General features: G+C 42.9%; 2 protein-coding genes across 9 annotated transcripts in view; one reads left to right on the forward strand and one right to left on the reverse strand.

Moving 5' to 3' along the window:
• zic6 (zic family member 6) overlaps positions 1-20,961 on the forward strand; it is a 69,574-nt gene that overhangs the window by 15,307 nt on the left and 33,306 nt on the right. The window lies entirely within an intron of this gene.
• Positions 15,203-19,152, reverse strand: zic3 (zic family member 3 heterotaxy 1 (odd-paired homolog, Drosophila)). Of its 2 annotated transcripts, XM_040120450.1 has the most exons (4): positions 19,006-19,152; positions 17,915-18,919; positions 16,871-17,034; positions 15,203-16,291 (listed from the first exon to the last, which is right to left on the reverse strand). In XM_040120450.1, the coding sequence occupies exons 2-4, from the start codon at positions 18,897-18,899 to the stop codon at positions 16,109-16,111; spliced, it is 1,332 nt and encodes a 443-aa protein (XP_039976384.1). In that variant the 5' UTR covers positions 18,900-18,919; positions 19,006-19,152; the 3' UTR covers positions 15,203-16,108. The 2 variants fall into 2 exon arrangements, with proteins under 2 accessions (XP_039976384.1, XP_039976383.1); XM_040120449.1 differs by having other exon boundaries at positions 17,915-19,152.

The following is a 20,961-nucleotide window of genomic DNA, read 5'->3' on the forward strand; positions in this document are numbered from 1 at the left end:
CAGATTGAAACTAACTTGCCTTTCTGCGCGCAACACATCCTGAGAGCCCTATTCAAGAGTTTGACTGTTCCTTTATTGTGGAATAAATTGCATGAGTTCTTTTTTTTTATTGAGTACAGATAGGATAGGTTCAGGGTTTCTCAGCTCCCAGTCATTTTCTTACAAGGTGCATGGGTCTCAAAGAGTTGATGTAATTCAGATTTAAACAATTTTAACAATAACATGAGACTGTAACTTAATGATTTAAAAAAAAAAAAAAAGTGATACCTGTTTAAAGGAACCAAGGAGGAGAACTGGGGTCATGGTCATGCCAGTGATTTGTTAGTCTCAGATGGTCACTGGGCATTAATGAGTTAAATCCTGGAATCGGCCTGCGACCTTTCAGTGAGGTTACCACCACAAGGGCTGTTTTTCATCTCCCTTGTGTTTTTGTTAGCACTAACAAGATTGACTTATAGCAGATTTGCACTACTGTGCGCGTCGAAGCCACTAACTAACTAGCAGTTATTCATCTGCCAAGCTAGTACTGGCAGAAATCAGGATGTCTGATTTATATTAACAGCTCAGCAGTCACACCTGTTTGTACAGCTCTGAACGTACGCGATTCAGCCAATCAAAACTATCCGTTCTCTAATATCTTCTATTGCTGAGGTAGTGTGTAAATCAGTATTTCTGTACTGCAGGCAGTTGCTGGGGCCGGTGCCAATGAGTGTGTGAATTACACCCATGCATAAAGCTGTCCTTGTGTCCCGCTGGCCAAGAGCTACAGGGAAGCTGGAAATGATCGTAAATTAAGCAGCACTTGACTGGGGAAATCGGACAAAATCTGGGATTGAAAGGAACATTTGGATTGATTACCACAGGCCATAAGAGAAGTTCCCATAAAGCGAGGAGAGCTGACAGAGGTGGGGCATGGGATGTACGGTATCAGAGTGCTAGACCACATAACAGACTGGTGGAATAGACTGAGGAAAGGTCAGGTTTGGGGATACGTCTGTCATAGTAACAGTAGTCGTCGTAAACGTTTGTCCCAGCTGATGCCTGCCACAGGAGATGAATTATTCACTCACTTGTCAAATCAATAATGACCCGGTCTTTAGTGGCCTACTCTGCCCATGCCCTACTTATTGGTTTTGGGGGGAGAGGATACATCGTTTTGACAAAAGCTCATGTGTAGAAAACACATTTCAGCGCTTTGCATTCATTGTAGTGGACATGTGGCCCCTCGCTGAGGTAAATTGGCTGCTGTTTGTCGTAATTTTAAGGATTGTTTCTGGAAAATTGGAACTTTGAACAGAGTGTTACCCAAAAAAAACAAAAACTAATTGAAGCTGCATTGAAGTGAGCACACATGATTAATATGGCAGTTTTGTTGAAATGGAATGTGTGCAAATGGAGGTGGGGAGGCATTGGGGGGGGGTTGAATTGGATTGGGGGGCTGGCAGGATGGGGGGATGTTGCCATGGCTTTACGGGCATGGGCATGTTTGGATGGCACGGCCCACCCCCTGCCCCTCTGCCTCTGTTCATTTGTCACTCACTGTCTTCCAGCCTGTAATTTTCCATCTACCATAACAGTCTGGGCACATCGCCACCCAGGGAACTTTTAAAATAAATAAAGAATTCATTAAATAATTAGTATCTCCACAACAATCTCTTTTGTTCTGTCAATCTCAGAGTGCTCAAAAGTCACCCTGAGAGACGGCAAGAGAAAGAGGGTGAGCCAGTGAGAGAGGAAGAGAAAAATAGCGGAAAAATCAATTTTAAAAAAATTAAAAGCATTGAAATCTCTGAAATGCTTTTTACTTATCTGCCATTGATTACATCTAATTGTACCTAATTTCTTGAAAAAAGAGTGTGTGTTTACATGCACATATATGTACTTGCATGCATGTATCTGTGTGTGTGTGTGTGTGTGTGTGTGTGTGTGTGTGTGTGTGTGTGTGTGTGTGTGACATTTTCCTAATGGCTGGGTGCATAGATGACAACCACTTGGCGTGGAGACAGACAGATATGAAAGGCTGTCACTCTGAGCAGAGACAGCTATAATGGCCCCATGGGTGTCTGTCTGTGTGTGTATGTATGTGTGTGTGTTTTCATGAAAGGGTGATGATAGGGGCCCATACTTGGGGCCCGGCCATGCTTCCTAATCAAAACCTATCCACACTCTGGGTGCTCATACATCAGTGTGCTTGTGGTGTGGTGTTAACATTGGGAGAGATGGCGCAGAGTCACCTCTCTGTCCCCTCAGAGATTTGAAATTGCTGTACCCCCCCTCTCCTCACCCAACCCTGCTGTATGTGAGGTTAGCAGCCTGAAACATCCTCGTATTTATGAACAGTTTGCACAAGGTCTACACAGAATAATATAAACCTGTTTTAAAAGGGACTTAAGCTCCTGCAGCAACTTAATCACAATGGCTCCTTGAAAGTGGGAGATAACAGGTTGATTCTCATATTATTTGCCACATTAGCAACATGCCATCTGCGAAATAAGAGGTCTGGTCATTTCCACTTTAATATTGGAGACTTCAAAGCAATATGAGAACTTACAGATCTTTGGGTCATCTGTGCCTGTACTGCAGGTGAACTGGTTACAGAATCTGCAATATTACTTAAATTGTCAAGGGGGAGCAGTCACCAAAATCACATGACAAACCCAGACAAACTGCACTAACAAAGACACAAGCTGAGGGTGACCAACAGGTTAGTTTCAACAAACACATCAGATACCGGAGCTTCGATGGTAAATACTGGCTATCTGCAAGCAGATAAATGTGGTCCACCTTTGTGTTTGCAGTTGTTTATCCAAATCCAAAGTTAATCCAAAGATAAATACCCTTTTCGTTAAGCGTTTACATTATTTTCTCTACCCTCTGAAATGTTGGTTGTTTTTTTTGGGTGTACATTTGAATATAAATGTGTGTATCAAACCGAGTGTAATCGTGTACCTTTTTCCGACCTTAAAAATTGCTGCATTTGTCAGACTGTGCATAATGGCCTCTGGTGTGTCAACCCCACACAGACATTACACCTCAAGTGCTTCAGTGCCAAGAACCGTTTAAATGTATTTTTCCAAAATAAATGAAGGAATAAATACAATTTTAGAAAAATCTATTTGAAGATCATTGTTACAAAACTGAAAAATAAAAATACCCTAAAACACCAGAAAATAGTAGCTTTTATGAAATTGTTGGAATGAAAGATTCTGTCCCTGTGCATCCATGAAAGAGACTTTTACAGACTGCATTTTCTGTGTTCTATTTATAATAAATGCTAAACTTCACATCAGTTTGTTTTCTTCTCCCCCAAACAGATATTTAGAGTTTTGGAATTTCGCCCTTCAACACTTTTCGGGCACTTGTCGCTCCTGTCTGTCACTCCTGTCTTTCTATTTGGTCTACGCCACTACGTTGAGTACACATTTCGTTTTTTCTTCTGAAATTAATGGGGAATTAATGATTCCGTTATTCCCCCGCTGTGCTAGTAAAGGGGGGTTTGGGATTCTTTTTTTAATCGCCCAACCTCTAGAAACTGATTGGAGCAGAAAAAATACGCCCAGTCCCCTTCTGCCAGGCCTCACAATGGAGGCGCTGATTTTTTTGATAGGGTTCTATGCTGTCAGGGGGCCAGCTGGAATTAGAAGTGGATTAATAATTTTAAACAAGGCTAAACCGCTTGGACTGTCTGTCTGTCTGCTCTTTCCAATGCTTAGCCAATGGTCCGTCTGCTCCCCAACCACATCAAAACAATCTAAAAACACTATATCTTCCTAATGAAGAGGGTTGGGTTTAGTTTATGGGCTTGAGCGTACATGAAAACATGCTTATTTAGACAGATTTCATGAAGTTCCGAGTCTGAGAATAAGCCAGGATTATCATGAACATTTTGACATCATCAGAACAACATCCTTAAATGAAGCATTGCTTTGCCTTTAATGTAAGTGTGTGTTTAAGAGTAGGTGCTGTGTTTACCCATTAGTTGATCCACTTTTTATTCATTTTCCACTGTTTTTCTTCTTTCATGCCTTTTGATTACGCAAACCTTGGACCGGCTTTTAGCATTTATTGTTCTTTTGCTTTTAGTTAGCAGGTAGCTCCGTGGTACATCCTAACAATAATCTACCTGATCGTTGCATGTCCAGCACCTACTGACGCTGCTCCAACCTGCCTCGTTATTACCTGTATGAAAAAAAAAAATTAGCATTCTCCTCGTGTCAGCAGTGTGTGCTGATGTGGGACAGGCTGTGGACTGTGTTGGTCCAGTGGCTGAAAAGCTAAGACCACCAGAATGGTGACCCCAGTCAGAGGAAAGATTAGGTTTAGCACCAGAGGGAGTGGTAAATGGTGAGTCGCAGGGATTTGGGGGGCTATTTGGAATGATCTAAAAGCAGATGTGTTACCAACCGAATTTGGGTATAGTAAAGCCTGACAAATCAGGCCCTGCCGGTGACATCTCTCACTGAACAGAACCATGTCTCAGTAATCCCCATGTAATTTATGTGTGTGTTGGAGTACAAGTGTGTGTGTGTGTGTGTGTCTGAATGTGTTACAAGGAGAGACAGAGAAGGAAGAGGTTTGAGAGAGTGTGAAAGTGCATGTGGTGCCCTCTCTGTGGTCATGTATGTGGGACTGAGTGTCTTCGGAGGGATGATGGGGCGGAAAGAGCACTCAGTAAATGTAATTTTTCCAACTGGTCCTCCTCTGACGAAGCAGGCTGATGGAGGAGGGTCCTAAAGGGCTCAAATGAGAGCCCGGAGAGACCAGACTGCACCGCACTGCACAATTTGTCTAAATTCATTTACAGTGCTTTATCCAAATGGGACAAATGCACCTACAAAAAACTGAAGCACAGATCAAGACAGGAATAAAGTGGGGGGAAAAAAAAGAAAAATGACTATAACGTACATCTATACTTTTCCCCTTTTAATTCAGTCATTATAAAAATGTTCTCTGAATGTAGCAGGGACATTAGCCCCCTTCTGAGCTATTATCCTGGCTGTCTGGTGTTGTAATTTCACACTCCACTGACTCCGACAAGCAGTAGAGAGTCTGCATGCCCCAGATTTCACCTTATTTAGGTAATACAGAAAAATCATTACCAAGACAAGGTAAATTAAACTGGGTACTGGACTGGCACACTGTTCAGCAGAATATCAAAAGACAACACAGTGAGGGGAGAGCTGGCTATTTTTATTTTATTTTTATTTTTTTTGTCACCACATAAAGTTGACTGTAAAACGCTGGAAATGAAACTGAGTTCTACACAGATTTTATTCCACTTCATAAACCTGTACGTTTTGAGTTATTTCACTACTGAAACGCTGCACTGTCCTCTTCTAAAAATCAGCTCTCTCAAAAAAAACTGCCAAGTAAGTTTTTTTTCACTTATTTATTCATATTCTGTTTTTTTTTTTTTTTTTTTTTTTTTTAAGGTCAAGTTCTTTATCTCGTCTCAAGGTGTGAACTTGGTCGTTGAAGGTTGAGCCAGTTTCCTAATGTCACTTCTTATAATATCACCTTTTACAACAGCTTCCACCACCTTCATATCTAATGCATGAATGACGGCGTATTAAATGTAACTGACAGACAGGAGAGGTTATACATTATTTATACTCCGCAAGAATGAAAACAAACTGCCTGCGTGGTAGCGTTTTTCTCGGTATTAAACTGTATCCTGACCCGCACACAGCTTGGGTTACGGCCCCCCCACCCTTTTGTTTTATTTAGAGGAGAAATCTACCTAAATCACGTTATCTGTATTTGATTCCTTTTGCAGAAGAGAATAAAAGCATCGCGTTTAAAAGGACTGATTGCAGAGGGGGGAAACACTGGAAAAAGAGCACTGCTACGTTATAAGTTTAATGGTGGCTGCATTTTGAAACGCTGACGTTTTTTTCTTTTCTTTTTTGGTCCCGGAAAAAGTCAAGTTAATTTCGTCTTTGCCGACGCAACACGGTAATAATTTCAGCTTCATGAACTTTTATCCAAAAGGTTTTTCTTTTTTTTTTTTCCCCCCACTGTTGCACCGGCACTTCAAGAGATATCCCCATCCATAGAAACTGGCCCTGTTTTTGACTGAACTCGGTCCTTTGACTTTACTGCGCCGTTCAAGGACAAGACAAGTCTGTCGTTGACAATTAGAAGTGCGCACGTTTTTCTTTTACCTGTTACAGTTTATGCAAAGCGGTAAGAGGAAGGTTATTGCTGCTGGGGAGAAAAAAAAACAACAACACAGGCCTTGTAGGTTTCTTTAACCTTTTAAATGTGCTACATCGAACCATTCAATTAACAAGCGTGGAAAATAATAAAAATCAGCAAAAACGTATAAACCCTCTGATGTGATAATAACAATAATAATAATTAATATGCCAATTCTGTCAACTTAAGTTTTAATAGTGGCAAAGCTGTATTTCTAGACTAATCAGTGTGCGTGCGTGTGTATGTGTATGTGTATCTACAAATGTCTGTATGTATAAAGTCTATGTGTTTGTATGTGTATGTATAAATGTCTGTGTGTGTGTATGTATATATAAATATAATAGTGTTTTAATTAACAAATACAGGATAGGCACTGAAAAAAAGGGGGAAATAGCTTATTTAGGAAAATAGAAAAGTTTTTGAAATGACTATTATTGTTGTTAGAGCAACAAGTCAAACCTTCCATTGACTTGGGGCTTTTGCGAGAACTGTGGGGAGAGGTTTTAGGTTTCACCGGCCCGCTGAGCTTCACTCCCTGCATCAGGAGAGAAATATGTCATCGGTCATCATAGCAGAGATTGGATAGGGAGTCTCTGAGATGCAAATGAAAATATTTGGCTCTGTTACTTTTTAACAATCAGGAGATTAGTTACAACCTCAAGAGGGCTCCCGAAGGGAAATGTGCAATATATTAAGGAGAGATCTGCCAATCACATGTACAAACTCTGAAAGCACGTGTTCATCAGTCACGCTGGATGTGTCTTTGCAATATTATTTTAAGTCAAAATTTAAACCCACTGTTTGGTGTCTTTACATAACATACTCGTATAAATTGTAGTCCTATTTAGAACTATATGACGACTAAGAATGGCTCCAAATACAATGCACCATGCAGTTTTGCGATGGTTGTGAGAAACAAAGTCCCTTCTCTTTTGTTACTGGACCTCAGACCAGAATTGAAACAGGAAAAGCAATTATTGGAGAGATTGTCCCACAGGCATTGAAAAGCTATCAGCATGAGGGTTGGGATTGGCTTGGGGGACACCTATGGCCCCATGCATTATCCTGGCATGAGGTCGCTTTGGCAATCGCCTGCCAATTTCCACCAGCACCTGGCTTTCCCACCCCCCCCCCCTCCCTCCCTCCCCCTTCACCAGGCCCTCCTACCTGGTTCCTTTTTCTCCTCCTACACCACCACCTCCTCCCTCTCCAAATTCTGTTCGCCTGCTATTGTCCCAGGATGGTGACCATTGATACAAAGAAAAAGGGAATAAAAAAAATCTCTACTGTCCATTGAGTATGGCAGAAGTTGAAGGTGTGCAATCACACTTTATTGTTTCTCAACATGACAGGACTGATTGTTGATTCTTCTAGGGGAGATAATGCCAGACTCAGGTCTGTTGATGTGGTTGAAGTCAGAACTGTGAAAATGCCCAAAGACCAAAAACCACAGAATAATAGTATGTCTAATGCTGTGAAAATACGAGCCGGTGGTGCATGATTTGGACCAAGGGCACAGTGGGAGAGTCGAATCTAGATTAGTGGAAAAGTGGGAGGAAAATAACTGGTGCTATGTCTAACACTTTTTATTGTGGCTGTTGAAAACCTGTATAACACAGCTGTTGAATATCACTCTCCTTTAGCAGCAGAATCCCTGCCACCCATCCACAAACCTGGTCCTTTTTCTGCAAGGCCCAGTTACCCAAACGCATCTCATTACAGTAAAATCACCCCTGAGCATGGGCTTACAAGAGCACAACAAAGGCCTGGGCATTACGTATGGAAAATTCAGGCTTTATTGTTGTGATGGATTCAGACTCATGTTTTCTGTTATGTGCCATAACTTCCTCCCTTTTCTCCCAGTCATCCTTACAACTGTGCCCGTGGTTATATTGTGCAGATGTTAACAGACGCACAAATATTTCTAAAGTGTGTTCCAAGCCTTGGTTATCCCCTCGAAAGATGCTGCAAATGCACAAAGAGACGCTTCTCGTTTGTTTAAAAAGAAATCCGTCTTTAAAATATTTTTACAATTCTTCAAATGATAGAGGGAATTTAAAAATAAAGGAAATGTAGTCGAGGAACTAGGAAATGTCCCTGGGGGGAAAAAAAATTTAAGATACCTTTTCATGTTTCTTTTCAGTATTAAATTTCGCTCACGTTTGACATTTATTTTCAAGGTCAACGTGACATAGCAGCTTCAGAAGTTAAGTGAGGAACCAGCACTGATGTCCTCTGTAAAGCAAACCTGACATTGTCACATCTATTTATTAAATTTTTTATTTTTTTTTTAAATTTACAATCTGAGGAGTAACTGTTTTGCCAGAGGCATGTCTGCGGCAGTGTTTTGCGCAAGGCAGCACTTGGGAAAGTTTATGATGCGTGGTGAAGAATACTTAGTCTCACAGAAGGTGCCAAAACAACACCATGTTAGTCCGGATGATAACAGGTCCGACCGTCTTTCAGAACTGTTAATCATTTAAGAGAGGTAATGGCTGCAGTGTTCTCGGAGAAGGGTGGATATCGGCAGCCGGTAATGTTGAAGCTGTCTACTTGATTGCATTTGAAATGAGTGTTTAATAATAAGGGAATGGAGGCAGTGGTGTAGAGGTAAATCAAAAGGTGGGCAAAGAATGACAGGAAATATTCACAAAAGGAGCCGGTCTAAAAGTATCTATAGCTGCAATAAAATATTGATTTGTCTTCTGGTCGAGAGACACACTGTTATCATCAGGGTGGCACTTTTTACCATGATGTGCTCCCTAAATTTACATCACAAAGATTTATGTCATTCTACAAAGGTGATTTGAACTCTACCACTAAAAAAAATAAAAAAATAAAAGAGCGGGACAGCCCCCGCACCACCGGCCTGGACGGGGGAGCAAGAGAAACAAACAATGAAGGATAATTACTCCTTAAGTTTCTATTTATTTTTTTTTTCTATGCTTGTGTGATGCCAGCAATCGCGCACGCACGTGCTGCGGCCTGTGGCAGGATCAAGCGGATTGTTATTCATGGTGCTATCCCTGCCTCATGCATATCCATAACGGATTAAAGATTGCGCAAACATTATGCAACCAAGAGCTCGCCTTTTTTTTTTTTTCGCGTTGAGTGGCATTTCTGGGACACAAATCGGAAATGTGCAAGAGATATAGGCCACTTTTCTGTCTCGTTGTGTTTCTGTCTCCTGGTAGTGAAACGTCTTTTAGTTTTGTGAAGGAACAAATACTATAGACGGTGTATTTATTTATTGATGTTCATTCATGCAGTTTATCTACCTATTTCTTTATCTCTCTATCTCCCCATCTCTACCTTTTCTTTATCTATTTTCATCTGTCTCACGGGACATGTCTTTGTGCGCCTGTGCAACGTGGGTATTGATAATAAAACAGCTGTGTGTCCCACGCATTCCCCGATGTTGCAGTAGTAAGTTTGAGCGTCGCTGAAACTCAGCTCAGAGAATTGCGCAAGCGCAAAAAAAAGAAAAAAAAAAGAAAAGATACCATGAATGACGTCTTTAAATAATGGACAGGCACTCCCCAATTCTACTTCATTGTCTCGAGGAAACAGGGGACATTAACGAGCATTGTCCTCTTCATTTTTTTGAAAGGGTGATGAATATGTGAGCGCTGCCGTCCGTCCCCTCGGGGGGGGGGGGGGGCCCGTCCTGTGAGCTGGAGGCTGTCCCGCGACGAAATGGCTCTCAGGTGAAAAGTTTCTTCAAAGTGCTGAGTTACGCCATTCGCGCCATCTGAAACCAATGCAGCTTTTTGTTGACTTTGCTGCTGCTGCTGCTGCTGCTGCTGCTGCTGCTATGGAAGCCAAAGCACACAGTGTGCTGTGGCTTCAATTAAAGGTTTAATTGTAGACGGTGATAATTTAGCGCACGCATTGTTTAACAGTTTAAACCTCAGCATTCCATCCTCTCCAGTGACCTGAAGTTCAGTGATTCATAAAACCAGTCCTCAGTCCTCTGAGGAGGAGGAGGGGGGGGGGCGGCTTCTTGTTGTTTGCACCGGTTTTGAGGGAGGCATCACTACCGCAGCGCTCAGGGCAGGGCAACGGGCCATTAGAGGGATGTCAAATGCTCACTTACCACCTCTCAAACGTGTTGAAAATATATCTGTCAAAAGACAAACGCAAAAGCTCAATTGCCGAACATCTGCTTTGCTGAACGAGCGTTTGCCGGAGCCCTCACTCCGGGGACCTATTAGCGTTGATTCCGGTGCCTGCTCTGATAAGGAATTCATCAAGTTTCTGACACCCCGCCAGATGTTGGTTGAATTAGCGCCGTCTCCTGTTGGACATGCCACTAATGGTTTGTCTTCTAGCCCGTAGCATAGAAGAAATATTATTTGAGAGGTGGCTGTTTTTGTGTGTGTCTTCGGGGCTCTAAAAGATGGCGCGAGGAGGACACCATCAACTATAAATCTAATGGTGAAGACCTCTTGGTTTTTTTGTGTTCAACCTTGGCATTTGGCGGCTCACCGTGGTAACAGAGTGGGGACCAATGCATTTGACTGACTTGGTAATCTGTCTAGACTTTTTTTTTTTAATTCATTTTTTAATCAGGCTTACTTCTGTCCAAGTGCGACCCGCCTGAGCGGAAGTCCTCGGATGACTTCACGTCATTTTTTGCAACGTCTCGGCACTGGCAGGCCGGCCACTTTCACTCATTTCCTCATCGGCAGTATAAATGCCCCGCGGGCCACAGTGCGCGGCGTAATTTGGTATGTAAATGTCTGTTAGGAGTCAATTGAAGAATAATTGAACTCAAAGACAAAAGCCATTGTGTTAATCAGTTTGCATCACAAGAGCCATGAAACACACCGTGGATTAAGGTACTTGGTGAATGCATATTCAACACCCCGCTGGAGGTGAAATAAGCATCGATAATTGGCAGAGCGCATCAACTTCCTCGCAAGTGGAAGCCCCTCGCCAAGCAATTATCAGGTGTATGTTAGCTCTTGTGCAGTTATTTGTTTATCAAGCCGTATTTACCCGTATGATGTTACCAATCCATCTCACTTCAGTCTAATTGTCCCGGTGCGTGCGGCGACGAAGTGTTCCGGCTGCCCGCGCAGGCTTAATGTCTCGATTAAAGGAACGACTGCCCCGCAGGTCTACAGTAACCCAGCTGTGTGTTGGCTTGCTCCGTTGCTATATGTGGCAAGAGGACCGGATTCATTCACGGGGATTCATATTTGGCGGCGTCTTGGCCACTGAAAGCGGTGATTGGGGGGGATCTGAATAACCCTGGTGTGTTTGCAGACGCAAGTTTTGGTCTTGTACCCCCCCCTTTTTTTTTTTTTTTAAATCCAGAACGTCTCAGATTCAGATCAAGGGCCGAGTGCCCATCTGAAGTGCCCTCGAGCAAGACTCTGCACGCTGCAGAGCCCCACTCGCTGTACGGCGTTAACAGTGCTCAAGAAAACCCTCGAATGTAAATAGGCAGTCTTTGCATGTGCAGTTACAACCTTTGCACACTGGGGTACTTTCTTAATTCAGAGATAAAGTCTCCGTACAGGTTGCCGCTATTAATTACTAAATCATTCATGAGTGGTGAATTAGCCACTGTGTTTTTTTTTTTTTTTTGGGAGGGGGGTTGTTTTGGTTTTTTTTTTTTAAGATCCCAGCCTCCGTTGCGTGACAAAGGGCGTTGGGGACCTGCCTGCGTCTGTTTATCCTCTTAGAGCGCGCTCCCCCCGCTTAGCAAGCAAACGCTCTGACGGGGGCGGTGGGAAGGTAAAGGGGCTGGCGGTGACCAAATGCATCCGCTATCAAACTTCAGCGGCAGGCACGAGCTAGGAGAAGCCCCCCCCCCCCCGACACCGGTGCGAACAGACACCCGTAGGAACACACACACACACACACAGAGAGAGAGAGAGAGATGATAGGCTGCTGCACGCCGCCAACAGTCAGCTGACGTCCTCCGGGTCCGCGCACCGCTGCTCGGTATAGCGGTCCATATGATAACTGGGGATGAATGAGCGCCAGCGTCGGCTAACTCAGAGCCAGCTGTAGTCAGCTGCAGAGGGGCATTGTTGGGATGCAGCCGCTAGTCTTCACACAACTGCTTCCACGTGACCATCACTGCTTTCTAATCCATTGAGAATCCACAAAAAAAGGAGCCTTTCATGTTTTCTTTTTTTTTTTTTGCTTGCTTCTGGATTAAATCTCCTGCTCTGGTTTTCTCATATACACGATGACTTGTATTGGGCGTCAGCAATGAAGCACATGCCAGGGGGCAATAACACGGGCTACTCCCGGTGGAGGGTAAAATTCAGGCCCACGTAAAAGTAAGAGAACCTATTTGCAGAATCGCAGTCGACCCGACCGGTTTAAAGCGACCATAATGACCCAAATCCACATCAATCTGATGTAGTGGCGAGGGAGCACAGACGTGATCCGTGTTTAACATGTAAATACGTTTAAAGTTTTTAATTATTTCACGATCATATTGAGCCTCTTCCCTCTCGATGAAGCACCCAGTCGCCGGTCAGAGAGCAGCCCACACTCTCTGTTCGCCACATCCCGGGTGCCTGCGTAAAAATGCAGCCTCCGCTTGTGCCCGCCGTGTTTTTCGGAGGGAGCCGGGTCTCGGTTATTTGACGTCACGGTGTCTGAGAGGAGGAAGTTGAAATGTGCGCCTAGACGGGCGGGGGGGGGGGGTAGGTAGGAGGAGGGTGGGGGGTGGGGACTGGGGGGGTGAAATTAAACGGAATGCAAGGGGTGCGCTTGCGCAAAAGTAAAAAAAAAAAAAAAATAGAATCTGAATCAATATTCCTAAATCTGTTTATAGCTGAAAGATATAGGGGGGGTTGTGGGGGATTTCAAGCACCTTGTGGGGGGTGGATGTAAAAATACTCCTGGTTTATTTCATAGCAGTCTCTCATTTTTAAAATTTCCCTGCATTTGTTTTCTAAAACACCGGATTAATGACGCTGTATGATATTCGAGATTTCAGGCCTCTGCATGAGCTGTTGTTGTGAATCAGGCTGATTTATTTATTTATTTATTTTTTTTCGCCGTTTAAATGCTTATTATGGCGTCCATTGATGTGTGGTAACTCCTTTGGTTGTTTTTATGAAGCGGTTCCTTGTTAACCGGCTAGTGGGAGACGCTGAGGCAGCGCCACTTTTGGCAACGTACCCCCACTCCACTTTCACGGTCACACAGTGTCCTCAGTTGCCCGTCTTCCAGTCTGGACGTTAGGATTATGATTGGTAAGCGCTCGAATAAAAAAAAAAAAAAAAAAAATTAATTAATTTAAAAAACAAAACAAAACTTTGCATATGCTTCTTTTTTAGCCGTGGACCAATGACCCACCTCCCCAGATAAACCGCCTCGGCAACTTTCTGCCAAGAAGCGATTCTCTAAGTTGCTCCCTCCAGTATTCCCCATTCACTTACACACACACACACACACACACACACACACACACACACACACACACACACACACACAGCAAAGATACTAAGATGGCGCCTTAATCAGTGTCAAGTTCAAGTGACTCCTACCAGTCTGACACAAACAGCATGTCAAACACTGTCGGCTGTGTGCATGAAGATGCAGGGAGCAGGACAACATGGTAATAATAATCAACGTCGCAGTCTGAAAGTAGCTTTTCATAATGTCTTTTTTAATTTCAGTCAAAATTTCCGTTCACATATCTTCATAAATAGTTGGTAAAACAAATCAACCAACATACAGTAGCCTAAAAAGTACAAGGGACCTTTGCTGCTGGCAGCTAGATAGGCTAACGCATAGGCCTGCTGTTGTAACATGGTTTGCCTCAATGTGGCACAGTGACACAGTTCATCAGTAAAACATTTTTGCTCTTCAGGAATAACTTGGAGTGTGACCCATTTCTCCCAGAAAGTGTTACATCACATTCTAGCTGTTTATACATCAGATTTTTTTTTTTCCTCTCTCCTCTGACCTCTGGACATGGGGCAGAAAGGTGGTGGGAATAAGAAAAAGTACTTCTTTTAAATTAAGGTATAGAAAATAGCATATAAAACATATATTCCTTAAATTATTTAAATAAACTTATTTCATATATCACTGTCACGAGGTACCGTTTTTTACATTTTATTTTAAAAGTAGTGCTGGTGGTCTGAAATTGTTCTCATATGAGTACAATATACTTTGTGTATGCATAATATTTAATTCTTGAGAATAGGTTACAATGCAATGCTGTAACTCTTTTTTTTTTTTTTTCCTTTTTTTTTTTTTTTAAACCACTGAACATATTCTCCCCCAACCCAAGTAGATCTAGAATTCCTTCCACTAAATTTTGTCAAACACAAAAAATGTCATCTTGACAAGTAATTCACACAAAACAAGCAAATGTGTAATCAAACTGCTCTATATGCAACACCACAACAAATAACACGCTTAGTTTCACAGAAGAATTACATTTAAAACAATGCAAGCTGACAGACAAAAAACTTTTTTTATTTTTGAAGATACTGTGTTGTGACAGTTCCATTGTTGCCGATGCACACATTTAAACATACTTGCACAAAGACGCTGCTGGAACTATAAAGATTGCCATACTGGCGCATATATTTGGGTGCTTGACCCGAATTTGAAATACTCAAAAAATACTGTCACCTTGATTTGGAAATCATGAATTTCGCACACTCCCCTAAGACCTGTGTAGGAGTGCAATAGGCTGATGGGTTTCTTCTTCTTCTTTTTTTTCTTTTTTTTTTTTTTTTTTCTCCGATACCGAGTTTATGCTACGAATTGACGTCTATTTCTGATTCTATAAAAGTAAAACACACAAAAAGAAGTTTAAATTTAACCAAAAATAAAGATATCAACAGAACCCCTTTTATATCTTCTCAGCTCAACTGAACTCAGTTCTACGAAGTCAATGTTTTACATGTCAATGGTCTCATAAACAAAATAAAAGTGACGGAAAAAAATCTGCATTATATATAGACAAATCCATAATATTCATATAGATGATTTCTTCGATCCAAATAAGACACATGTAGGCTTATTGGTTAAAAAGGAAAAAAAAAACAGAAGAATACAATCGCAATGTTGGAGCTTTAGGGTTTATCATTTGTTCAATGTTAAGCTGGTTATGACCAAAACTGTACAGTTCTTGTTAGAAAACATTTCCATAAATATCATTTAAGTTTCAGAACTTATACCCATAATTAAATTACAAATTGATAAATATGGCATCATGGATATGTATTTACAACGGTATTAACAAAAGGCAACGTTATATTCAACGGTAACAATCGTAACCTAATACCACATTTCTCCACCTGAAAACGGACGTTGACAACAGATTCGACCCCATCAAACAAGGAAATACATTCACGAGTATAATATTTATTTATGATTTTTTTTTTTTCTGTGTTCAAGTTCATGACAAAGACTTTGGCACGTTTCTTAAGACTGTTTGAAGTTCCAACAATCAATTGAAGAGGCGACAATAAGCCTGTCACCGTCATAAAAAACAGCATGAAATAATCTTCCTTTTTTATTCTTTTTTTTAAATAAAAATTTGAGAAAATACATAAAATGAAAAATAAAACATTTTTTTCTGAAATCTGTAAACTAAAAGATAAAAAAAACATTTATACTGAGAAAGTATTAAGTTTATTTATTCGTGATTTATTTGATTTACTCAAAACTGCGGAATAAAAGTCAAATTTCGTGATCCTGAGAACGGTCGTGGCCTGCTTGGTGCTGGCTTTTGCTCTCATCTCCTGTTGTTGTTGTTGTTGTTGTTGTCCCAATCCCATTTGTGTGTGTGTGTGTGTGTGTGTGTGCGCGCGTGTGTGTATGTGTTAAGTGAACAGGAATAGTTTTTTTAAGGTTTTTAGCCTCATTTATCCTCAACCCCGTGGTCCACATTGAGGGCGAGCTTGTTCCTCTGACTTCAAACGTACCATTCATTAAAGTTGGGTGCCAGTCCTTCGCTGTGGCCAGACGTGTTTTGTACGGCTGACGGCGGTGTTTTTGTCGGGTCTTCGCTGCTGGCTGAGACCAGCACTGGCGGCGTGGACGACTCGTATCCAGAGCTTGCTGCTGGAGACGATTCAGATCCTTGAGACTCGTGTACCTGCAAAAAAAAAAGTGACTTAATGAGACTTGCGTACAATATTCACTCACTCTAAGAGCGCATTTAAAGTAGCTTGATAGAAGGGTGTTGATCTCAAATGCGGATTAACTCTGGATTTTATGGTGCAACTATAACAGCAAACTTGAAAGAGGCACGGCAACTTCCACACCGACGTGAAAATAACGTCTCTTAAAATGTTTTTTTTCCTCAAAGTGATTTTTAAATCATATCGGTAGACAGACAATTGCAACGCTGGTCTTTTTAGAGCAGGTTACCTCTGTCAAACAAAGATGTAAATCTAGTATCAAATAATGACGGACAAGTGAAATATTCACAACTCGGTCACTACAATATTTCAATTGTTTGATGCACCAAGACTTTAAGTGTCACTCGTGGACTAAATGACATCTTAAATGTTGTTTTTTTTGTAGCATGATAGTACCATTACAGTGCTATAAAGAAATACATGAAGTTGTGATAGTCCCTATCTATGGAAGAGGAGGAAGGGGTGGGGGGTGGAGTGTGTGTGTGTGTGTGTGTGTGTTAATGTGTTTAAGGAGTAATGAAGACGTTAATTACCTTCATGTGTTTCCTGAGAGAGCTGGGGTGTGTGTATGACTTGTCGCACACTTTGCAGATGTATGGCTTGTCTGATGTGTGCACATGCATGTGCTTTTTCCTGTCGCTGCTGTTGGCGAAGCGTCTGTCACAGCCATCAAATTCACACTTAAACGGCTTCTCACCTGCAGGATTGAATACACACCGTGAATTACCCCAGTAGACCCGCACAAACAAACCCCTATTGTAACGCCACACGTAAACCAACTCCCCCCCCACCCTCCTCCCAAGCTCGGAGATGTAAATTGTCTCCAGCTTTATTATATAACAGTGTAACCTACATTTTCGGGGCGACATGGATACAGCTCCACTACTACACGCTGCTCTGTCAGGCTTTATTTATTCAGGAGGCCTGCTCCTCCATGCTACTAGCCTACTGGCCCGCGTCTGCTCTTATATAGTAAACACTGAATCAACAGGGCATCTCTGCACTATGCAATAGTTGGATGAGGAGGGGGGGCGGCTATAATCTCGAGCAGAGATGGAATCGTTGTAATTGTATACGACGTTCAGAAAGCACGGGGGTCCCAAGTCTGCCGAAATATCCCAATGCTGCTACTGCTCTGCAACTCTTGACAAGTGGGCGAAGTATCTGTCCTTTTTATGTATCACAACAGGACGCCTGGGCTCCCAGAATTAACGAGGGTCGGCAGCACAGCAAAGTTGCTCAACAGAAGCACGTTATATATATATATATATATGTTTTTTTTTTTCTGCATTACTGAGCCGCCACTAATTTGCCACTGTCGCGCAAACGACAGTTTGGGAACATGGCTGAGAACCGCTCGGCGTGATCAGTGTGGGCCCGAGTTCTCAAATTGCCCCTGTAAACAACAAAAAACCCTCCAAAACAGCAGCAACAACTCTGAAGCGATGTCCAAGAAAGACCATGCCTATTCAGAAGAGCCCCACTTTTTCAAATAGCTATTTTACGCACGCCATACCGTGATGTTTATTTTTTTCGTTTGTCTGTTTGTTTGTTTATTTATTTTTTTTGGTGCCTACCTGTATGTGTTCTTTTGTGGATTTTCAAATTCTCCGACCTGGCGAATATTTTCCCACATCCGGGGAACGGGCATGGGAACGGTTTCTCGCCCGTGTGCACGCGGATGTGGTTGACGAGTTTGTACTTGGCCTTAAAAGACTTCCCTTCTCTCGGGCAGTCCTCCCAGTAGCAGACGTGGTTGCTCTGCTCGGGGCCGCCGACATGCTCCATGGACACATGAGTGACCATCTCGTGCATGGTGCTGAAAGTCCTGTCGCAAGTCTTTTTGGGTCTGTTCATCTGGTTCTCGTCTATCCATTTGCAGGATAATTCTTGTTTAATCGGCTGCCTCATGTATCTAAAGAAGGCCCCGGGACCGTGGTGTGTCGGCACATTCATCCCCATGTTCATATTGATAGGATGGTTGTAGTTGTGGAGCTGAGCCCCGTAGGGGTCCGTCCGAGGGCTTGCGACTGAACGGTACGGATCGGGTCTTCCGAAAATGTCCCCGCGTAAGCCAAGGTGCATTTGGCTGTTAACTACATGTCCACTCGGTGAAGTGTGGCTCACCCCCTGGTCGTGAAGTCCTGGAAACAACAGATGTCCGGGGTTGTCGGGGATCCCGGGCGGTCCGTGGAGGCTCCCCGCCGACGCTGCAAAGATCCCATGCTGGGCGCTCGGCGCCGCGGACTCTCCGACACTCCGGTTCCGGAAGAGAAAGTCCCGTGTTGAATTGAACGCTCCCCCGCCGTACGAGCCCACCTGCCCGCCGTGAGTGTGTCCCAGGGCTGCAGCATATCCAGTGGCTTGCGGGGTGAAAGCTGATGTCTGGCTGGAGGCGATGTCGTGAGCAACGGGGCTGATTTTGAAAGCTGCGGAGTGAGAGGAATCGGTGAAGGGATTCAGTCCCAGACTCGGGTCTCTGTTCCCGATTTCGTGGTGCCGTGGTGTCCCGAAACCCCCCACTCCTAACGATGCGAACTGCGGACCGCTATCAAGCAGCATAGTCGTGAGCTTGAAGCAAACTTAGGAGACGGGAAGAAAACAGAAAAGCAAATTAAAATCCAGTTTAGCGGAGCGCGCAAGCTGCAGACACCGTGTCGAGAATTACCACGTTTTTGCGAAAAATCCTAAAATAAAAAAACCACCCAAGCCAAACGGGGAAAAATCCTATGCGTAAAGAGTTGGGAGAAGAAACTCCCGTTGACTGCGATCCGTGAGAAAGAGGATCAAACTTCCCCCCCTTTCCAGGCGGATGATGTCCTTGGACTGATAAAGTCAATCACTCACTCCCAGAACATAAATGAACTCGGGAGGCAGTGCCACGGCGGCCAATCGGCGCGCGGCTACCCCTCCGACACGTGACCGCGGAGGAGGGTGTTAATTGGCTAGATTTCTGGTGATTGGCACCGTTCGGGATTGAAGATGGCAGGTCGTCTCAATTGGCTTCGTTTGATTGGCTCGCGCGGGCATTATTTTTGCAGGTATAACGGCGCACTAAAGCGCAGATCCTATGCGTGCATGTGTGGCGCGTGTCTTTTGCAGCCGTACCTGATTAATGCACCTCAAGAAACTCCCCAACAGTTTTAGAAATCAAAAAAATCAAAAAAATAAATATGATCTGAGCAGGCTATAATACCTACTGCAGTTTTTTTTTTTTTTTTTTTTTAAAACAAGGCTCCGTTCAGACTGTTAGTGGACCACTTGTGTTGTTTTACAGAAACCGTTTGTATCAGTGAAGACATGCTTCAACATAACATGCATTTGGTTTGTCATGTTTAGTGGATATATATATAAAAAAAAAAAAAAAATCTTCAATACAGTTTGAGGGCAAGTTTTACTTTTGTTAGAGGCCCTGCATATTTGAAAAAAAAAAAATCACAAACTGCAGTCTCGCTATCTCTCTCTCTAGATATCTATCTATCGTACTTTATATATCGTTGACTTATCTGCGTTATTTGTCTCTTTTGTGAGCAGTTTGGCTCTTATTAACTAAAAACTTGAATGTACTTGGCGCAGTTCCAAAATGTGGCTTTCTTGAAGCCGCTTGAAAGGGGAGGGGGGTATTTTTTTTTTTTTTTTTTTTTGCAAAAGCTCTATAGGGTGTAAGACGGAGGAATAAAAGACAGAAAGAGAGATGGCAGTAATTGTAATATCCTGAGATTTTTTTTTTTTTTTTTTCCGCTCAGCCAAAAATTCGTGCCATTGAGCAAGTTTCACAGGGGCTGCCGCTGACTCGCTGCAGGACACATAAAATCTGATCAAGTTCAGAGACGCGCTGAGTGCTTCAAGCGGCGCTTTTTAACTCCAAGCCTTTCACATCCTTTCCCCCCCTCAATCTGTCCCAGGAAGGAGGCTCACATTCTTTATTTTAGGGGGATCTGGACACCAAAAAAAAAAAAAAAAAAAAGAGAGAGGAAAAAAAAAAAAGAAAAAAATTCTTCAAATCAGTCCCTCATTCTGCTTTCGCCCTCATCCCACCGCATTCACTCCCAGAACATTTCCTCGAGAAAGAGTTGTAGATTGAAAAAGGTGAGTTTTCTGACTTATCCGTCGTCTTTCTGTGCTGGTAAGAGGGGGGCACGAGGTAGGCCTGTGTGAACTGCATGCCGTGGAAGTGTGTTCATCTACGATTTATTATATTTAGCCTTTGGGAGGCTGCATGGGATTTAGTTTTCTTGAAGTTAACATAGCCTGCTCAGTGCTTAGGCCTGTTACTCATATGGTAATTTAATTGTTGCAAGGACCTGCATACCTCTGTTTTTTTTTTTTTTTTTTTTTTTTTTTATGGCCGTCATGCACATTAGTACAACACTTGCGCTTTTTGTACATAACCTCAACAACTTATCTTGCAGCAAAACGACGAATGAGACTCACATCATCTTTTTCCTCCGTAAGCCGCCCCCCCCCCTTCAAGTTTCTCTGCCTCTTTCTCCCTCCCTCTCTCTCTCCCCCTCTCTCCCTCTCTCTCCCTCTCTCTCTCTCTCTCACCACGAATGCATAGCCTCTCACAGTTTACTCGCCCCTTCACTCTCACACACATGCATGCGCGTGCACAAACTCACTC

This window comes from Xiphias gladius, chromosome 23 (assembly GCF_016859285.1).
Source record: "Xiphias gladius isolate SHS-SW01 ecotype Sanya breed wild chromosome 23, ASM1685928v1, whole genome shotgun sequence".
Taxonomy (NCBI): Eukaryota; Metazoa; Chordata; class Actinopteri; order Istiophoriformes; family Xiphiidae; genus Xiphias; species Xiphias gladius.